The 21,769-nt window shown below is 37.6% G+C and overlaps 1 protein-coding gene across 1 annotated transcript in view; it reads right to left on the reverse strand.

The window, feature by feature from the left end:
• Window positions 1–21,769, reverse strand: part of ARSB (arylsulfatase B) — a 197,998-nt gene that overhangs the window by 46,364 nt on the left and 129,865 nt on the right. Inside the window, exon 6 of the mRNA XM_049769081.1 lies at window positions 17,204–17,274. Within this exon, the coding sequence (XP_049625038.1) occupies window positions 17,204–17,274 (71 nt within the window). The remainder of the gene's footprint in view (window positions 1–17,203; window positions 17,275–21,769) is intronic.

Consider the following 21,769-nt stretch of genomic DNA (forward strand, 5'->3'; position numbering starts at 1 on the left):
CACAGAATCAGAAGTAAACCCTGAGCACATAAAGATATGGCCTTAACCCATCACCCAATATAAATAAAAAGTGAAAAAGTTAATTTTGCCAAAATTTGAACAGACTGTAAGTGAATAGAAACAAGACCTGGAGAGAATGTGCAAATGACTCATTGACAGAGCTTAGAAGGGGTGAGATAAATGGCAGGCAAGAATGAATGGAATTACCACTCATTCCTTTAAGAATTCATGATTTCTTTTAGTGTGAAATCATTGAAGAAATTATAATCTAAACAATGAAAAATGTATTGTCATAAGTTTAATGCTAAAAAAGAGAATGAATGGAATTAATGGAGGAATGTGGGAACATTGGGCACTGCTTGGTTTAGTAAGTCAGGATTTTTTATGAAGTACTGGGAGTGGGGGGAACAAGCACAGTGGTGGTGGTGGGGGTAACTTTTAGAATGCTTCCACTTATTAGCTCAAGATTTCAAGAATGCTTTGCCAGCAATGACTTTCCCACTGCAACTAAATATGCATGAAATGATAGAATTTCTCTTTCTGTTTTTCCACCACATGTTTCTTTCATTTGTGTTCCTTTGGTGTGTGTACAGCTTTCTGTAACCAGAGTGCTGATGCCATTATGGAAACTGTCACTCTTCAGGGCAGAAAGCCTTGGGAATGAAAGTCAACTCTGGCCGGTGCTTGGTCTGGCAAGCCTGTGTGCACTGCAGGAGTGTATTTGTTTCTCATTAATTTGTTTGTCATTTTCCTCCATGATCTATGGAACATTTATTTCCCCTGAAGCAAAAGGATCTGAAATGTCAGAGGTTTCTCTTGATTTTTCGGGGGTAATGAATTGTTGAGAAAAATAAATTTTTCTTACATGCCATTTGATCGTACAAACAGACATTTTGTGACCTTCTGCTCCTTTATAGTGATAATGAATTTCCTGACAAACCAGGAAACCCTGGACTTCTTTATTAAAATAATAAGATTTGAGGAATAACTTTGACCAAGACCTTTGTTGGATTAATCATAGACTCTGGAAAAATGGATTACATTGGTCTTTACCAAGACACTCTAATTTATTCTTGTCAGCAAGAAAGTACACAGATCTATACCATATAAAAACATCAAACAAGTAACTATAGAGCCAGATCTCTGGATAGATAGACTCAGGATGGGGGAGGGACTTTCAGCCTGATCACAGAGTTGCTTTGTTTCCATGTTGGTTTTCTTTTTCAACTGTAGAAGCAATATAATATAATATGGTCTATTCTGAATAAAATGAAGATAATAAAAAAATCCATAATCTCACACTTACAAGTAAAAAAAAAAACTATTGGCATATTCCTTCCTTCTGTTCAAATGTTTTTTCAAATGCAGCTAACATGATATAAAAGTCATAGATGATGTGTATAATAAAAATCAGAAACAGAAAGTTTTACACTGTGTTCTCTTCAATATTGCTTCCTTGTGCCCACTCTTTAAATGCCTTAAAGGAAAACTGAACTGGGTCCTCTTAGAATATTCCAGACAATAGCCTCAATTCATAGGAAGGGGAAGCAGAAGGAGAAACCTACCCTGGTTTTCTTTTACTGCAGTACTGTAGAGCCATCAAATTCGATCATTTTCCTCTGAACACAGTGCATTATTAGATCAATTTTCAGATCCTCTGAAATTATAGACAGAGCTGTGCTTTTATTTTTGAGAGGTGAGGAGAGGAAACAAGCTTGCTGAGTGCATGCAGGGGGCAGAAGGAACTCATGCGGTGACATGGATTGAGGGTGCTCAGTGACTCTGACTTTTTGATACATGGGTCTCAATAAATGTTTCATAGATCACGGAGTAAAATGATAAATTAATGAGAAACATCGTGATTCCTTTTTCTACTGAAAATTAGATTATGTTAGAATCAGACAATATTTTGGCATTTAGGTAATGAGAATGGAAATATAAATTGCTATCCAACTAGTCTAAATAGAAACTTAGGAGGAGGAAAGTATAGACACAGTGACCAGCTCTGAAACTGGAGATCTTATCCTTTGTCCTCTATTTTAGATCTCACAAAAGACCCATCTATCCATCTTTAATAAATACTTATGAAAATATTTAAAATGATAAACCTTTGGCTTCAAGCTGACTGGCAATTCTTTTGAGACCAGAGATTTGTTATTCAAAGTAGTGATTTAATAACACTGCTAGCAACAGAAGAATTTGGCAAAAGTGTTTATCACAGCTCCTCTTCCAAAACCATGGGCCAACCCACTGGTGGGGGGCAACACACTCAATAAATGGGAAGACACTTGGGTTTAGAGTAGGGTGACAGACAAGACCTTCAAAATATAAGTGCTTTCACCTGGTGATCACAGATGGGCTCCTAGGAGAAGCAAGTAGTCTTTTAACTTTTCATCTTGGTTCCTACAATGAACTTTTATATTGTCCTTGACTGTGGAGAAAGAAGACAGCTCAGATAACTGATTTTCTGAAGTGAGAAAGTATGCTAAGATGAGATTCTCTTGATGTGGTGTCAAGTTAAGAGAGAGAAAAGAGTGGGGCCGGAGAGATAACATGGAGGTAAGGTCTTTCATGCAGAAGGGCAATGGTTTGAATCCCGTATCCCATATGGTCCCCTGTGCTGCCAAGGGCAATTTCTGAGCATATAGCCAGGAGTAACCACTGAGCGCTGCCGGGTATGACCCAAAAACTGAGAGAGAGAGAGAGAGAGAGAGAGAAGAGGAAGGGGCTAGAAGTATAGTACAGTGGATGGGGCACCTGCCTTGCACATAGCTGATTCATATTTGATACCTGGTATCCCATATGGCAAGGAATTAGCTGAGTGTGGCTTAAAATGAGAGAAGACAACAAAGACAAAGTAGAAGAAAAAAGAAGAGGAAGAGGAGGAAAAGGATAAAGAATAAAAAAGAGGAAGAGGAGGAGAAGAAGGTGATGATGAAGGAGGAGGAAGAGGAGGAGGAAGAGGAGAAGGAGAAGGAGAAGGAGAAGTGATGTTGGAAAGCATCCTCAGTCCTAGAGGGAGCTACACTGATAAACTGAGTATTGTACAGCTATGGTAAAGGACTTCTGCATCTTTCTCCTACTCTTCTAAATCTTTCCCTGCTTTGAGAAGAAAAACAGCCCAGGCAGGAAAATGCAAATTTCCGGGGTACTCACAAGCAGGACTCAAGTGAAGACTATGTTTTCCTCAGTCTGAGAAATTACTCATACTCTAGGTTTTTAATTCAACTTAATCATCAAAACTTGATGAAGTCCCCTTATGTTATCTAAAGAAAGTAGATAATGGAAGAGCTGATGTCATTCTTGGAGCAGCCAAACCATCAACCATTTGGAGAATGGTTTTTATAAAAGGGAAGATGTACAATTACGAAAAACATAGTTCTTAGATATGCTTACATGCTCGTCTAAGTATCTGGTAATTTATGTGCATTTCTTTCCATTCTTTTCTAATTTGGTTTCTACTCAATATTTTCATGTAGAAAGAAAGTATGTTCATTGGAGCTCAAGGCAGAACAAATGCTGCTCTTTATAATTCATGGGAAGATTAAGAAAAATAGCCTCATAAATTTTGAAAGTATGGTTGAAATTAGAGAAAGGGAAAGGTTCAGGATTTTTGTTTCTAACATTAAAAAGTTTAAGCATTAGTCTAAATTGTTGCTAGTTATAAATCAAGTACTATATTCTAACATGTCCAAGAAATAACCCAAACACAACCTTTTGCTTTCTTGAAATAAAATATATATTACAAATGATTACTATGTTTCAGGTAAAAGATCATAAAGAAGGTGGCATTTTAGCTGATTTTTTTCCTTCTCTATTTCCCCTCTAATTCTGATTTTCTCTTTTTGTAAAAGAAGCTAAACTCAGACAAGTCTCGAATTATTTTCTAGAAGTTTTTACAAAATCATATAAAAGGCTCTGAAATGAAGTTTTGGAAGTAGACAAAATAATCATGACTTCCTGTTTAAGTCTCTTTAAATTTATTCTTATGTCGGACTCAAGTAAACTTAATCTCTCTTAACTTGGCACCAATTAAACCAAAGTTACATTTTCTATATCTTGCTTTATGAACAAACATTAGCCTTTACAGACCAAGTACCTCTGACATCTATGCAATTTTTTTCTTTAACTAAAAATAAGCCTAGCTTCAGCAAAATACAAGAAATCCAAATCTAAACTAGATTATTTTATCTAAAAAACTGGAAAATGATTTTTACATACACAATGTACCTTAAAGCCAGTGGTCAATAAATAAGCATTGTTATATAATTGTCATAAACTATCAGTTCATACAGTATGTTCAGGCAACCAATTGGGTCAAATTTATCAAAGGACCTTCAAACTGTTCAGATCCTTTGACGAGGAATTTAACTTTTTTTTAGATATGTTCTCCTCAAAGAATGGACCATCTTTGTAGTTTTAATTTATTAAATGAAAATACTCAGGCAAGTGCAAAAATAGGAAAATTGTTAAGTATTTCCACATGTGGGAATGGACAGTAATCATCACAAAATACTATGTCAGGCAGTCATGAATAAAACTATTGCATAACATTTTAAAGATGAAAAACTTTTCCACTGGAACCTGCAGATGCCTCAAAGGGTGATACATATGCTTTGCAAGTGGAGCTCATGTGACATCCAGCACCATCAGGTGTGGCAAGCATAAAAATGTTCTATATTTAATTATGCTAAAAAAATAAGGTAAGGCAATAATATGATTTGAATTTCTTAAAATATGTGTCTCTGAATAAAGCAAAAAACATAGGGAGATTAGGAAAAAGCACACCCGCATATTAGCAAAGGGCATATGATTTGGGCATGCAGGAGAGAGATCCAGGTAATTTTTTTTTTATATTTCTCAATGTACTTCTCAAATGTATTTAAAAATGTATTTCTCAAAAGTTATCAAAAATCAAACCCTGCCTGGGATCAGAGCTATGGTAGCTCTGGTAGACAGGGCACTTGTCTTGCACATGGCTGAACCTGGTTTGATACCCAGCATCCCCATTGGTCCCATAGACCCTGCCAGGCATGATTCCCTGAGTGAAAAGCCAGGAGTGAGCCCTGAACATTGCTGGGAGTGTCCCAACCTCCTCCCTGAAAAAAAAAATCCTAAATCAAAACACAACAGCAAAACCCATTCTCATAAAATTTTTGTTTGTTTTGTTTTTTGGGTCACACCTGGTGGTGCTCAGGGGTTACTCCTGGCTCTGAGCTCAGTATTCGCTTCTGGCAGGCTCGGGGGACCATATGGGATGCCAGGATTCGAATCAGGATTGTCCTGTGTTTTCTGTATGCAAAGAAAACACCTTACCACTGTGCTAACGCTCCAGCCCCAAGTCTCATAAAAATTTGCATGAAAATACAAACAGGCAGCTTTCCAACACAAATAGAAGCAAATCTAATCCTCTAAACCTGACATCCTATTTTTTGTTCTTTCTCATTTTCTTTTCCTTGTCTGCCCTTTCTCCTTTGAACAGATTCTCTCAGAGTCCTTTTCCTTATGTGAACTTCCTTCCAATTTTAAATCAGGTCTTTCTTCCTTCCCATTATGAACTAGTCTGCATGGTGTGGTCTCCTTCCCTGGCTAAGCATCCTCGATCAGACCTTGAGGACATGACAAAGCAAACTTTCAATTTATCATTGTTGCCTAGAACTATTATTTATTTTAGTTTTACTTTTGCTATGTTTCTGCTTTTCTCTCGAACTTGTTTATAAATGACTCTTTGTACTTTGCATAAACTCTAGTAAAGTGGGGAAGGGACTTGTCTGTGGTAGACAGGAACATGGCTCCCCAAAGATATGTACTAATCTCTGAATCTGTGAGGTTATGTGGCAAAGGGGAATTAAAGTTGCAGGATGAGTTATAGATTAGTCCTAAATATTTTGGGTTTTTGAAGGAAGAGAAACAGTATAGGCGGGGGCCAAAGAGAAAGCATGGAGGTAAGGTGTTGCCTTGCATGCAGAAGGATGGTGGTTCAAATCCTGGCATCCCGTATGGCCCCCCAAGCCTGCCGGGGGCAATTTCTGAGCTCAGAGCCAGGAGTAGCCCCTGAGCACTGCCGGGTGTGACCCAAAAACCAAAACACCAAAACCGAGAGGGAGGGGAGGGAGAGAGGAGAGGGAGGGGAGGGGGAGAGAGGAGAGGGAGGGAGGGGAGAGAGAGAGAGAGAGAGAGAGAGAGAGAGAGAGAGAGAGTATAGGGATTAAAGTATTTGTATTTGCCTTGCATTGTACTGACCCTGGTTCAATCTTGGGCACCACTCAAGGTATCCTGAGTACTGCCAGGAGTGATTGCTGAGCAAAGGGCCAAGAGTAACCCCTAACCACTGTTGGTGTGCCCCATGCACAACCACTTCCCCACCCCCACAAAAAGAAGAGGGAGGTTATGTGATTAAGGTTCATGCCTCTAATTTACATTCCATTCCCAGCACTGCAGGCCCCCTAAGCATAGACAGATGCAACCCTGGATGCCTTAGCACCGCTGGGGTGGGCAACTCCAGCACAAGTGGGTAACTTAAGCAGCATCACTTCCTTGGGCACTTTTATTGACAGCCCTGATGCTTGAGAATCTCTAATGAGGCCCCATTGCTTCCTAAGCATCAGAACACTATTTGGGAGGTTACATTCCTACCCCTACCCTGAGAGAGGGAGATTATCTTGAATTATCCAGGTAGACCCATTATAATGACTTGTTTAGTCGAAAAGATAGTGATGTGCCATGAAGACATGGAAGACTATGAAGGCACAGTGATGTGCCATTGCAGCCCTTGCTCCATTGCTGCATTTGAATATTAGGAAGGCAGCACAGGCCCAGCAGAGCAGGCAGCCTCCCCAAACTGGGAAAGAGAAGAACACATTCTTTCCAAACTTCCAGAAAATTTCACACCAACACCCCGGACATTTGCCCAATGAGAGCCTTGTCAAACTTTTAACCTCTTGAACTGCTTAAAGTCATTAAGTTTATGGTAATTTGTTCCAGCAGTGATAGAAAATGAATTCTGTCTTAAATATTCTTTTCCTTCTTTCACATGAAAATGAAGATAAAACCCAAGCTGTTGAAATCATAGACAAATTCAAAACTATAATTGTTGAGGAAGTCTATATTAATCCCCCTCAGTGTTCTTCATTTCTTTATTTCTCTTTAGTGCTAGTATATTTAGTTTATATTGCTTGTTATTTATTCCTTCTTTATTTTAGAATTGTATTAACTTTAGGGGCTAAAGTGATAGTACAGTGGGTAAGGCATTTTCCCTGCATGTAGCCAAACCATGTTTAATCCCTTCTACCACATATGGTCCATGAGTACCTCAAAGAGTTATCCCTGAGTGCAGAGCCGGAAGTAATCCTAAGTACCATCAGGTGTGGCTCAAAAAAAAAGACCCCAAGAAATAAAAATTAAAAAATAAAGCAAAAAATATTATTTTCACTTTCCAAGCATGTTCAAAGGGGCTAAATATTCATTCCCTGGGATTTTGCTGCAAGAGTAACAGATTTGGGCCTGTAAATACTCAATTATAACATCTAACATTATGGGTAACTTAAAGCAGACTTTTTAAAGACTTTTTAAAAGCTTACTTCATAGGAATGTTCTAAAATGTTTCATTGCACTGGTGAAAGGAAGGTCACACTGGGGAAAACTTGTGTCTGAACATTTAATACCTAAAACAACTGTATTATGACAAACTTGATAAACCATTATGTTAAAATAATTTTTTTTTAAGTTTCGTTGTGCCTTCTGTGGATCCTAAAGTTCCTTAAGAGTGGTTCAATCAATGACAAGGGTACTTGGAAATGATCATTCTTGACACAAACTGGGTACTGAAATAAGTAAAGTGATATGAATGATTCTCTTTTAGTAGTGGTATTGCAAACCACAGTACCTAATAGGGAAAAGGGAAGAAAGAGAGAGAGAGAGAGAGAGAGAGAGAGAGAGAGAGAGAGAGAGAAGACAAATGTCTGTCACTGACATTTGTGGTAGGAAGGAGAGGTGTTAGAACACTGTATGACTGAAACTTAAAACCATCAACAACTTTGTAACTATGTATCTCATATGCTTCAATTTAAAATTATATTTAATTTTTTGGAAAAAGAAAATAAAATTAGTAGTCTAATCAGTATTTAGTAGTAACTATATTTACTGCACTATAATTCCATTGACTTTTACTCATAAAATCTGGTAGATTTTATGTTCTCTTAGAATTTCATAGTCAAATATTTTTTTTAAAAAAAAGGCTATATGTGTTTTCTTTGTGTGTTAAAAGCTAGGAGTAATGAAGTAGGGAGATGACTGGTCTAGTTTCAAAGAGAAAGAATATGGCTCAATCTGCTGGAGCACAGGTGAGATCCTATCTCTGACATCACATGGAGCCTTGAACGTTGTACACTGAATAGCTCCTGAGAAATACTAGAGTTTGGCCCCCAAAAGAAAACTAAAACCAAAAAGTGTACAATACAAGAAAGAGGGAGTCCAGACACTCTAATTCTTGAGCACCCCTATGAATGAAATGGACTCCATGTGAGACACTGGCAGGCTTAGCTGTTGGATCTAAAAGCGGTTAGCTGGAGGACTATGTTTGTGTTATGTATTTTTTTTTTAAATCAGCCTAACCCTTTTCATCAACTAGAATTACCACACTACTCTTGGAGGCCATGGGAACAATTTTTAGGATCTAGCAGAATTAAAGAAGAAAGTAAGCAAATAAATTAAGCAGTCAGTTGGAAATGAGAGGATTTGGCATCCTTGTAACTCTGGAGGGGAAAAATAATGTTTAGTGGGTGTTCTGGGAAATTCAGTGCATAATTTTTTGTGCAGACAGGGATTTGTGAGACAGAGGACCCTACCAGATACTCTTCATCCGAGGCATGACCATGCAAGGACTGCAAGGAAGTTAACCTATTATCTGGCCCTAGGAAGCCTTAGACAAGGTGCTTACACTGATTTCTTTAAACATGAAATTGGGGCAGTGGGATTTGTCATTTGTGAGCAGCCCAGGCCTGTGGTGAGGATTAATTAGTGCTTTTAAAGTGCTCTAGGTTGGGTTGGATTTGTTTATTTTCTCAGGATGAAAGCCAGTACGCCAGCAACAAGTGTTAACAGCGAGAGTTTGATGTATGTTACTTGAGATGCACTGTGTGAAGTGGGTAGATGGGCTATGAGGCCTGGGGGACCCCGCCTTTGGCATCTGGAAGGCCACATTTGCACACATGCTTTCATACTTCCCAAAGTAAAGAGGGCAGAACAGGGAGCTCTGAAAATAGGAAAAGAGAAATGATATCTATGTTTCGGTTCGTGAGAGAGGGCCAGCACAAAGCCACAGTGAGGAAAACTGGACAAGCCACTAAAGACAAATGTTGGCAACCAGAGGAGACACAAATTTCCAAGTTTATGACAAGCTCTAAAAGAAGCCCGTGGTGGAAAGTGGGGACCAACCACAGCTGAGACCATCAGGATATGGGGATTTGGCTGCTGAAGAAAGAAGCTGACACAGGCCAGCCTCTTAGATGCAAGAGAGGCAGCACACTGGGCCAATCTCTCAGATCAAGCTCCTGTTCACCAAGAAATAAGCCATCACAATCTTGTGAGAATTCTTGGGGCAGGGGCCACTGACCCCAATTCAATCTCCAGCATGCATGTGCTCATCAAGCACCACTGGGAGTAATCCTGAGCACAGAATCAGTAGTAACTCCTGAGCATAAACAGGTGTGCCCCTCCCCGCAAAAAAACAAAACAAAACAAAAAAAAAACTTTATGACTTTAATTCATGATTTTGAAAGAAATAGGTGCTCATTACTAACCATTAAGGCTGGATGAATACATAAGTACTTTAGGGGCCAGAGTGATAGCACAGTGGTAGGGCATTTGCCTTGCACATGGCTGACCCAAGACATACCAGGGTTCGATTTTCTGTGTCCCATATAGTCCCCTCAGCTAGGAGCAATTTCTGAGCACATAGCCAGGAGTAACCCCTGAGTGTCACCAGGTGTGGCCCCAAAACAAAACAAAACAAACAAACAAACAAAAACCCAAATCAAAAAAACATAAGATTTTAGTATAGACCTCCAAATCTTAGTGACTGGAATAGTAACTGTGGGCAGATGCTTTGTAGTTAGATTCACTAGAAATTCTACATTACCCTCAATTTATAGGTGATAAAGATGGCGCAAAGAGGTCATAGGTTCTCAGAAAATAATTTATAACTTCGATTCACACCTAGAAATTTTGCTGCCCCAGCACTCTGCCTGCTCCATTAGGCACTGCATCCTGTTGCCACACCCTGATCTCTCCCTACATCACTTCTTTATGAGTCCACAGCAAGGCACAGATGAGATTTCCAGAACTGGCCGTTACAAATGGAAGCTATGGATTCTCTGATATTATCAGTTTACAAAGAAAATCAAAAGGTTATTGTCCTAAAAAGGTATTGTGAGTGAGGTAACTGTTACTAAGTTCCAGGCACCTTTCCTTCATAAAACAAGTGTGACTCAGAAAGCAAAGACAACCTCCGCCTACCTTACAATTCTAAGATATGCATTATATGTGAGTCTGGAACTGGAAAGCCCTCTACCTAATTTCACTTCTGTTATTAGTTGTACCCCAGTTTCTCCATCTGGATTATAAAGAGAATAGATTAACTGGTTGCTAATGTGGTGTCTAGTCTCTGGTGTTTGGTACAATGATAATATCCACTTTTAGAACTACAATCCACAAATTTTCATTGTATGGGGTTGAGTGATAGTACAGTGGGTAGGGTATTTGGCATGCACACAGCTCACCAAATTCAATCCCTAGCATCCTATATGATCCCCAAAACCCCAGCAAGAATGAGCCCTAAGTATCTCTGGGTGTGGCTCAAAAAGAAAAAATGATTCCATTATTATACTTCTCCACTATGCCCAGAAAGATGAAAGTGATTTGGAAATAATTGCCCTGCTAGATTTATTTTAACTAAATGAGTGGATGATAACATATATGGCTGACTTATTAGCTTTTTTTTCACCTTTTGAAAATATCCTATACATAAGATCTGAGAGAATAAGAGAGATGAAAGCCAAGGCTTTCTTGGAGCCAATGGTTGTTGATGGAGAAAATGCATCAATATAAATAACTGCAGTGTGAAGTAGCCAGAGCTCAGTGTCCCATGATGCTTCAGAGAAACTCAAAGATTCGAGTTTTCCTCAGCTATTATGGTGTTGGACGTATTCACCCATTTGAACATAGCTCTGTAGAAGTAACAGGTAATAGCTCCAAGAATTATAATCTGGAGTCTTGGAGTCTTAGAGCTAGGTCATTTTACCATAAAAAATGTATGCATGAGAAAGGAGATGGGAGGATGTTTTTCTCCCTCAGCAAAAAGACATCCTATTGTAGCATTTATTTATTTATTTATTTATTTATTTTTATGCAAGTGTCTTTTATCTTCTCTTATTTTTCAAAGGAGTTATATTTTTATAAAACAACATACATCTCAATTTTATTGATTTTTTAAAATTTATTTTTATTTTTAATAATATCTTTCTTTACACACCATGGCTACAAACATGTTGGGTTTCAGTCATTAAATGTACACCTGCTTCACCGGTACAACATTCCCACCTCAAAACTCCCCCAATTCCCTCCTCCCACACCCCTTGCCTAGAATTCTGTTTCTTTCATTCACTATCATTGTCATGATAGTTGTTAGTATAGTTATTTCTCTAACTGTGCTCACCACTCTTTGTGGTAAGCTTAATATCATGGGCTGTTCCTTTGGTCCTCATCTCTATTGTCTTCGGGTATTATTTACCATACCTTTGCTTATTTTTCTTAAATTCCACAGATGAGTATGACTATTTTGTATCTATCTCTCTCCCTCTAACTTATTTTATTCAGCATAATAATCTCCATCTCTATCCATGTACAGGCAAATTCCTTTTTTATATAAGTAATAAATTATATATTAACAAATTAATAAATAAATCCAAGCTTAATTAACCTATTAACAGGCCCTTTTCAGTTCTACTAATTTTACTAAATATTAAATTTTTTCATTTATTTTATTTTTTCTAATAATATCTTCATTTAAGTGCCATGATTACAAACATGTGTGTAGTTGGGTTTCAGTTATAAAAAAGAATATTCCCCTTCACCAGTATAACCTTTCCACCACCAATGCACCCACCTCAATTCTCCTCTACCTCATGTCTGTATTTGAGACAGGCATTCTATTTCTCTCATTCACTCCTATTGTCATGCTAGTTGTTAGTGTAGTTATTTGTTTAACTGCACTCACCAGTCTTGGAGACAACATACCCTGTTCATGGATTGGGAGGATTTACATTATTAAAATGGCAATACTCCTCAAGCATTGTACAGATTTAATGTAATTCCTCTAAGGATACCCATGACATTCTTCAAAGAAGTGTGTCAAACACTCCTGAAATTCATCTGGAACAATAAACACCCAGCTAGAGCAACCCTTAGGAAAAAGAATATGGGAAGCATCACCTTCCCCAACTTTAAATTGTATTACAAAGTAATCGTCATTAAAACAGCATGGTTTTGGAATAAAGACAGACTCTCAGATCAATGGAATAGACTTGAGTATTCAGAGAATGTTCCCCAGACATACAATCAATTTAATGTTTGATAAAGGGACAAGAAATGCCAAACTGGAGAAAGGAAAGCCTCTCTAACAAGTGGTGTTGGGACAAGTGGTCAGCCACATGCAAGAAAGCAAACTTGGAACTTCATCTAACACCAAGCACAAAAGTCAAACAAATTTAAATGGATTAAAGACCTGGATATCAGACTTGGAACCATAATGTATATAGACAAACATGTAGGTAAAACACTCAGTGACATTGAGACTAAAAGCATCTTCAAGGAGGAAACATCACTGTCCAAACAAGTGGAAGCAGAGATAAACAAATAGGACTATATTAAGTATAGGAAAATTTCATGACTTAATTTTCCCTAACAGATGCATAGTATTCCATAGAGTATATGCACCAGTTTTTTTAACCACTCATCTGTTGTCAGGTATCGAAGTTGCTTTCAGATTCTGGCTATTGTAAACAGAGCTGCATCTATCTATAATACTGTAACATAAAATAAAGAATAGTCTTGGACTAAGCAGATTCAGGGTTTTAGAGGAGAATGTTAAGCCCTAGAGAAACTCTTAGGTTCATACATAAGAGAATAAGAGAAAGACTTTTAACCTGCAGTTTGTCTTTATTCATTAACAAATATATTACAAACTTATTATGATGGTAGACTCTGTTCCTACCATTAGGGATATAACAAAAATCAAGGAGGTAAGCCACACACACCCTTTTATAAAGTTTCTATGCTTAAAACATTATTTTATTTTAAAAATTGTGATAAAATGTATATAATATGAATTATACCATCTTGAACATTTTAAGTGTATTTTTAAAAGGTACTGAGTGCTTGTCATCACCACCATTTATCCCTAGCACCTTTCCAACTTTTCCAAGCCGAAATTCCATACCCATTAAAAAAGCATTAATTCTGAAGCTGGAGAGAGTTCAGGGGTTTAAGTGCTTACCTTATATGGAGCTAACTCCAGTTTTATCCCTAGCACTACATAAGTCCTCTAAAACAGTCAAGAGTAAGCCTTGATCACAGTTGGGTATGCCCAAAAACCATACACAACAAAAAGAAAAGGCAAGACTTTTTTATTCTTCCTCCATCAGTCCTGAAAACAATGCTTCTTTCTGCTCCTTTATGTACATTATGTGATGATGTTTCTGTCTTTGAAACCAGTTTATTTAATTTCTCTATATCCTATGTCTCTGTGTTTCTATGCTGAAGAATTTTCTTCCTTTTCAAGGCTGAATAATATTCCATTATGGTATTTATTGCATGTTTTGATTATTGTGAATAATTCTGCTAGAAAAATAGGTATTTGAGTCACTTCTTTCCTCTACGGTGAATATATATATACATGGTAAAATTGCTGTCTCATATGATTTTTATCATAGTCCTCTAAAGAGCCACCATGTCACTGTCCACTGTGGTTGTGCCATTTTATATTCCCACAGATATTCATAAGGGTTCCAACTTCTCCATATACTCATCAATAATTCTGTTTTTAAACAGCTGTGATTTTAATAGTAGTAACTCATGGTTATCTGAAAGCTCTTTATGCTTTCCTAAAGATCTCCTGGTCTATGAGAGAAAGTCAATGACATAGGATGTTTGTATATGTATGTGTGCTCAAGTAATAGTATTAGTATCCAACTCACAATCTACCAAGCATAGGTGCCAAGAGAAAAAAAAAATCCTAACTCTACCAGTAGAAAGAGTAGATGGGGTGGCCTAAATCCCTAGAATAAAATAAAGGCAATAGAATCATCAAGACACAACAGGTCAGTTTTTGAAGAATATCCCTATTATTACTTAAATACTTCTATCACTACTTAAATGCCTATCAAATACCTCTATTATTACTTAAAATGAATAGTTTCACTGGAAAAATCTAAAATAGGAATTTCTATAAAAATTTAAAAATGATCTACCATATAAGCAGGCAATTCTTTAGGCATCTACTCAAAGAACACAGTAACACTAATCCAAAAATATATATATATATATATATATATATATATATATATTCACACCTATGTTCATTCTAGCACTGTTTACTACAGCCAAGATCTGAAAACAATCCAAGAGCTCAGACACAGATGAGAGGATAAAGATGTGGTCTATGTATATGATGGTTCTGCAATCAGTTAAGAGTAAAAAAGATAAAATTCCCCTTTGGCAATGACATAGATGAAACTGAAAAAGGTCATGTTAAGTGTGAGAAGTCAGAAGCAGAAAGATGCTATCAGATGATCTCACCCAGGTGTGGGATATAGAGAAGTCAAGCAAGGAACTGACAAGACCAAATGGAAACAAACATGTGGCCACAGACTGCAGAGCTGTGGATGCCAGGAGAGTGGGGAGCAAAGGGAAGAAGAGAGAAGATGGTTCAGTGGACTGTGGTGAAAGGATGTTGGATCTTTGTGGTGATTGTCAGTCATTTACTAAGACAGGAATTCTACCCCTAAAACATAGTTTTATGAACCAATATTATTTAAGTAAAACATAGAAAAGAGATGGAATTAAAAAGAACTCATTTGTTGACTATGAAACCAAAGTATGGTAAAAAAAAAAATCAAGTCAAATTAATAAAAGAAAATGAATAGTCTCAAAAATGATCTTTCTAGAATGATTCCTATTTTTAAAAATAAGAGGTGGAGAGATAGTCAGCAGTAAGGCTTTGAATCCTTAGCACCACAAGAATTCAGAACACCTCAGAATGTAGCCCCATAGGCCTCTGAATACTGTTGGATCTGAGCATGGAAATGTCTGACCTTGTTGGTTGAGAAGTGCTGGGAGTGACACTCAAGCCTCATGAGAACTTCCCGGGAGACCCCTCCAAAGTAGATAAAGTTAAAAAAAGAAACTTTAAAATCATTCCTGCGTATATTCTAGTCCCTTCGACCCTCCAGAGAGTGTTTAATGTGACTGACTCCTGGTTAAGAAGCACTGCTCTTGTGCACTGCTGGGACAGAAACAAGTTTAGCAGTCTCTGCTGCAGTAACCATGCAGTAATTAATAGGTCTCTGATCCTCCTACACAGCTCACCAATTCATCCTATAGAACCTTCTAGAATAATTCTTCTATACCAGTATTCTTCAATCTTTCTACACCTGCTTACTAGTACCTGTCCTGTATACTAACCAACAAGTTGGCAGTTATAACCAAGGAAGTAAACCAGTAGGGATTTTGTGTGTGTATTTTATTTTGGGGCTACACCCATTAGTGTTCAGGGATTACTTCTTAGTCTGTGCTCTGGAATTACTCCTGGCTACACTCTGGGGATCATCTGGGGGTGCTGGGGAATCAAAGCTAGGCCAACCACATGCAAAGCCAGTGATTACTTTCCCTGCTGTGGTATCTCTCTATACCCACAGACTAGTGGTTTTCAACTTTCTACATCTGTAGATTGTTACTGGTATGGTCTATGGATTGGTAGTTCTATATCAATATAAAAATAATGTAAATGACATAAGTAATATACATTTTTCTGGGGCCAGAACAATAGCACAGCAGGTAGAGCATTTGCCTTGCATACTTCCAACTGAGATTTGATCCCTGGCATCTCATATGGTCTCCCGAGTCTGCCAGGAATTATTTTTGAGCACAGAGACAGGAGAAACACCTCAGCACTACTGGGTGTGGACTCCCAATTTTTCTACTATTACATAAATAAGGTAAAAGGAATATAAAATATTCCTATATTTAAGTCAATTATCCAAAATACTGAAAATTCAATGAATCAAGTATAATAATGATACATTTTATATTTTTCATAATTTGTTTTATATTTTGTCTTCAAAATTTGTTTTGATTTTACATGTAATCTCAAACACAATTAGTCACATTTCAAAGGAAAACTAGTCATATATGGCAGTGGTCACAGTAATGGACATTTTTACTTCCTTCTCTCTTTCATTAATACAAATTTAGTACAATAAAAATTTATCCATTAATAGACATTATTTCTGGTCTAGGGTCCCTTTTCTTCAAGAAAGGGTATAATGTTTCCACTTTGGTGTCTATTCCATCCCTGTTCTCTTCCAAATGCCCATTCAACCATCAGGTGATTATTTATAAGTGCCCATCCAAAAGAATAAAAAGATAAATGACATAGGTTATGACTTCCGGGAGCTATTTTAGCTCAATGGGAAATGTAGGTGCCTACAAGAATGTCTTTGAGACCCAACTGATGCTAGCAATACTCTGGCATGCCCAGGTAGATGATATGGAGGTTCATTTGACCTTGAATATTCTAGAAGGTATCTCTGGAGCTCTTAAGTAAAAAGTGAAAAATAAAAACATCAACTCTGCAAGAAATAGGAGCTTTTGAAACATCATGGGTTCTTTTATAAACAGGAATGTTGAGGTATGGAGAATGCAAACACTTAAACATAATATAACTGACAAGTGGCAGAGCCAAGAATAGAATTTACTCTCTGTGGTACCAAACAAAGTGATCTGAGTGCAACAGGTGTTGTGAAGAGCTGTTATCTTTAGAGCAATTTCAAGTAGACAAGGAGAAAGAGAGGTTAGAAACTTGTATGTAATGAAATTATTTTTGTAAACTGAGGTGATGAAGTTGAGTCAGTCAGATCAAGGTACTTACATGGCGAGTTGTCAACAAAATATGGGTCAATGTTATGCAGCAGCTCCACTCTGGGGGATGGGCTTCCTTCACTAGAAAATAATTATTTAGAAAATGTCAAATTTGAATAACTGTATTATGAAAAACTTTGTAAATCACAGCATATAAAATATAATATAAAACAACAACAACATCAACAAAAAAGAACCTTAACTGCCACCATTTTTAATACAAAATAAAGGTTATTTTAACAGCAAAAAGGTAAAAATACAATCTTAGAATGAATGGCAGTCCTTTAAATGGAATGCATATAACTTTAACAGTTAATGATTTAACAGTTAATATATACTATTTCTTCTCTCCTAATCCAGAGGAACAAAAAATATAGTCCTGGGCCCATAGGGCTGCAGTGTGGAGGAAGAAGAGACTCTTTTCTGGACTCCTTGCATTTTTGTCTTAAGGCACTAAACTACTTGTATTTGTTGGAGACCATCAACCAATCCAAAATGATAAGAAATAACATTTAGTACCGGAATCTCTAAATGTGAGTAGGAAAGATGAACAAAGGAAATGTAATGGGAGAAAAATCTAAACAGAACAGTGAAATGTGTGTGTGTGTGTGTGTGTGTGTGTGTGTGTGTGTTTAAAGCAAGCCAACTGATTTAAAATTTATATGGTAATATTAGCAAGTAAGGAGGGAAAAAATAAAAGCATTTTAAAATATTAGTATTGCTTAGAAGAGGCAAAAGTATTGATTATAATCAGTTAAACATTTTGCACTTTAAAATTATAACTAGGGGGCAGAGAGGTGGCGCAAGTGGTAAGGCATCTGCCTTGAGTGCACTATCATAGAACCGACCAAAGTTTGATTCCCCTGGTGTTCCATATGGTCCCCCAAGCCAGAAGCGATTTCTGAGTGTATAGCCAGGAGAAACCCCTGAGTGTCACTGGGTATGCCCCCCCCAAATAACCAAAAAATAATAAAAAAAATAAAAACTAAAATTATAAGGTTACTAAAAATCAAGAATTTTTTCTGGAGCATGGGAAAATATATTTCATTCAAAGGAAGGTAAGAATGAAGGTAGAGTATTAAGAATTTTTGGACAAAATTTTTAAAAAATGGAACTCTGCTGGAACTCAGATGCCAACACCTATCTCTGTCTCCTGTACTGTGCTGCATTCTTGGCCTGATTTCATTCTGTGTGTGGCTTCGTCTGTGCATGGCTAGCCTTCCATAGAGCCTGATTTCATCCAGTGTGTGGCTTCATCTGCACACAGCTAGCCTTCCCTGGAGTCTTCCCTGAAGGTGAGTTGATACGCCCAAAAAGGAGAAAGCCGCTGAACTCTGCTGGAACTCAGATGACAGCACCTATCTCTGACTGTCTCCTGTGCTGTGCTGCATTCTTGGCCTGATTTCATCCTGTGTGTGGCTTCATCTGCACATGGCTAGCCTTCCCTGAAGGTGAGTTGATATGCCGAGAGAGGGAGGAGCCCAGCCGCGCACATCATTTAGCCAATGAATACAACCACAACACGTAGAAAAACCCACAATACAAGTGTGACAATGGGGAAACAATGCGGGCCAGCACAAGACATAGAGAATGAAGATGGCAACTCAGATGACCAGAACATGGCCAACCAACTAGTCAGTCTCTCAGATAAGAAGTTTAGAGTCGAAATATGGAAGATGTTCAAAGAACTCAAAGAAAGTATAAAAGAGAACACTAATAAAAACGATGAGAATATGAAGATAGAAATGAGAAAACTCCAAACTGAAATTTCAGGTCAAATAACAGGTCTGAAAAACTCAGTAGATGAATTGAAGAAAAACATGGATGAGTTTTCCCATGGGTTAAGAGCAGCTGAGGATAGAATTAGTACACTGGAAGATGAGATGAATAACAACTCCATACAGCAGAAGAGACTGGAAAAAAACCTTAAAGCAAATGAGCAAATAATAGAAAAATTACTCAAAGAATGGGAACAGATGAAAATAGAAGTCTATGATAAGCTCAACAGAAACAAATTAAGAATCATTGGAGTCCCAGAGACTCAGGAAGAAAATCTCCAAGAAGAATCAATGGTCAAGAACATCATTAAAGAGAAACTACCAGAGCTAAAGAATACATGTGATCAAATCCTGCATGCCTGAAGAGTACCAACTAAAAGAGACTCCAGAAAAAACACCCCGAGACACATCCTAGTCACAATGACGAATCCCACAGATAGAGACAGAGTTCTGAAAGCAGCAAGATCGAAAAGAGAAATTACATTCAAGGGAAAATCCTTGAGATTTACTGAACCTGTCACCTGAAACACTTAAAGCCAGAAAGCAGTGGTGGGACATAGTGACAAAACTCAATGAAATAAATGCTTTGCCTAGAATACTGTACCCAGCAAAACTCACTTTCAGGTTTGAAGAAACAATACATGGTTTCACAGACAAACAACAACTCAGAAACTTCACAGACTCAAAACCAGTCTTAAAAGAAAAACTGAAAGACCTACTTTAAGACAAGACTGACCAACAGACACACCAAACTTTGATATAAAGATGGCACTAAATCCCAGGACAATTCTTTCTCTCGATGTCAATGGACTAAATGCACCAGTTAAGAGACACAGAGTGGCTAAATGGATCAAAAAACTCAATCCAACTTTCTGTTCCCTACAAGAAACGCACCTGAATAGTCAAAACAAATATCGACTCAAAATAAAAGGCTGGAGAGAAATCATCCAGCAAACAACACCCATAAAAAAGCTGGAGTGGCCATACTAATACCAGATAATGCAAACTTTATACTCGGGAAGGTTGTAAGGGACAAAGATGGACATTTTATATTAATCAAGGGGTATGTAGGGCAGGAAGAAATAATTCTCCTAAACATATATGCACCAAACGAGGGGCCAGCAAAATATTTAATACAACTGTTAACACACCTGAAAAATAATATCAATAACAACACAGTAATTGTGGGGGACCTCAACACGGCTTTGTCAACATTGGATAGGTCAACCAGACTGAAACCCAACAAGAATATACTAGACCTGAGGAGAGAAATTGAAGAAAGAGACCTAGTGGATATATAGGACACTCTATCCCCAGAAACCTGGATACACATTCTTCTCCAATGTACATGGGACATTCCCCAGGATAGACTACATGCTGGCACATAAAACATACCTCCATAATATCAAGAGGATAGAAATTTTGCAGACTATCTTTGCTGACCACAAGGCTCTGAAATTATTTGTGAATTCCAAAGGGACACAGAAGAAAAACTTTAACACCTGGAAGTTAAAAAGCCTCATACTGAATAACCAGTGGGCCCGAGATGAAACCAAAGAGGAAATCAAAAGATTCCTGGAAACAAATGACAATAAAGACACAAACTATCAGAACTTATGGGACACAGCAAAAGCAGTACTGAGAGGAAAATTTATAGCTTTGCAAGCACACATCAGGAAGGAAGAAGGAACTTACCTGAGTAGCTTAATAACACAGCTAATAGAACTAGAAAGTGCTCAACAAAAGGACCCAAAAATAGGGAGACAGAAGGAAATAACAAAGCTGAGAGCAGAAATCAATGAAGTGGAAACCCAAAAAACAATCCGAAAGATCAACGAAAGCAGAAGTTGGTTCTTTGAAAAAAATAAAGAAGATTGATAGACCACTGGCAAAACTAACAAAGAAAGAGAGAGAGAGAAACTTGATAACTCGTATAAGGAATAAAAAAGGAGAGATCACTACTGATATGGCAGAGATTCAAGGGTAATCAGAAACTACTTTGAGAAACTCTACGCCACTAAAAATGAGAACCTGGAAGAAATGGATAAATTCTTGGACTCTTATAATCTTCCACGGTTGAAGGAAGAGGATGTAGCATATCTAAACACCCCCATCACCATTGATGAAATTAAAATGGTAATCAAATGTCTGCCCAAAAACAAAAGCCCAGGCCCAGATGGATTCACTAATGAATTCTTTCAAACTTTCCAAGAGGAACTACTACCAATCCTGGCAAGACTCTTTCATGAAATTGAACAAACGGAAACACTTCCAAATAGCTTTTATGAAGCAACATCACCTTGATACCTAAACCAGACAGAGATGCTACGAAAAAAGAAAATTACAGACCAATATCGCTGATGAATACAGATGCAAAGATCCTCAACAAAATCCTGGCAAATAGGATTCAATGCCTCATTAAGAAGATCATCCACTACGATCAAGTAGGTTTCATCCCAGGAATGCAAGGATGGTTTAACATCTGTAAATTTATCAACATAATACACAACATCAACAACAAGAATAATAAAAAATCACAGAATCATATCAATAGATGCAGAGAAAGCATTTGATAAGGTCCAACACCCATTCTTGATCAAAACTCTCAGCAAGATGGGAATGGAAGGAACCTTTCTCAATATAGTTAAGGCCATCTACCGCAAGCCAGAGGCAAATATTGTCCTCAATGAAGAAAAACTAAAAGCCTTTCCTCCAAATTCTGGCACAAGACAAGGCTGTCTCTCTCACCACTGCTATTCAACATAGCACTGGAAGTCCTTGCTATAGCGATTAGGCAA

Source organism: Suncus etruscus, chromosome 2 (assembly GCF_024139225.1).
Source record: "Suncus etruscus isolate mSunEtr1 chromosome 2, mSunEtr1.pri.cur, whole genome shotgun sequence".
Lineage (NCBI taxonomy): Eukaryota > Metazoa > Chordata > Mammalia > Eulipotyphla > Soricidae > Suncus > Suncus etruscus.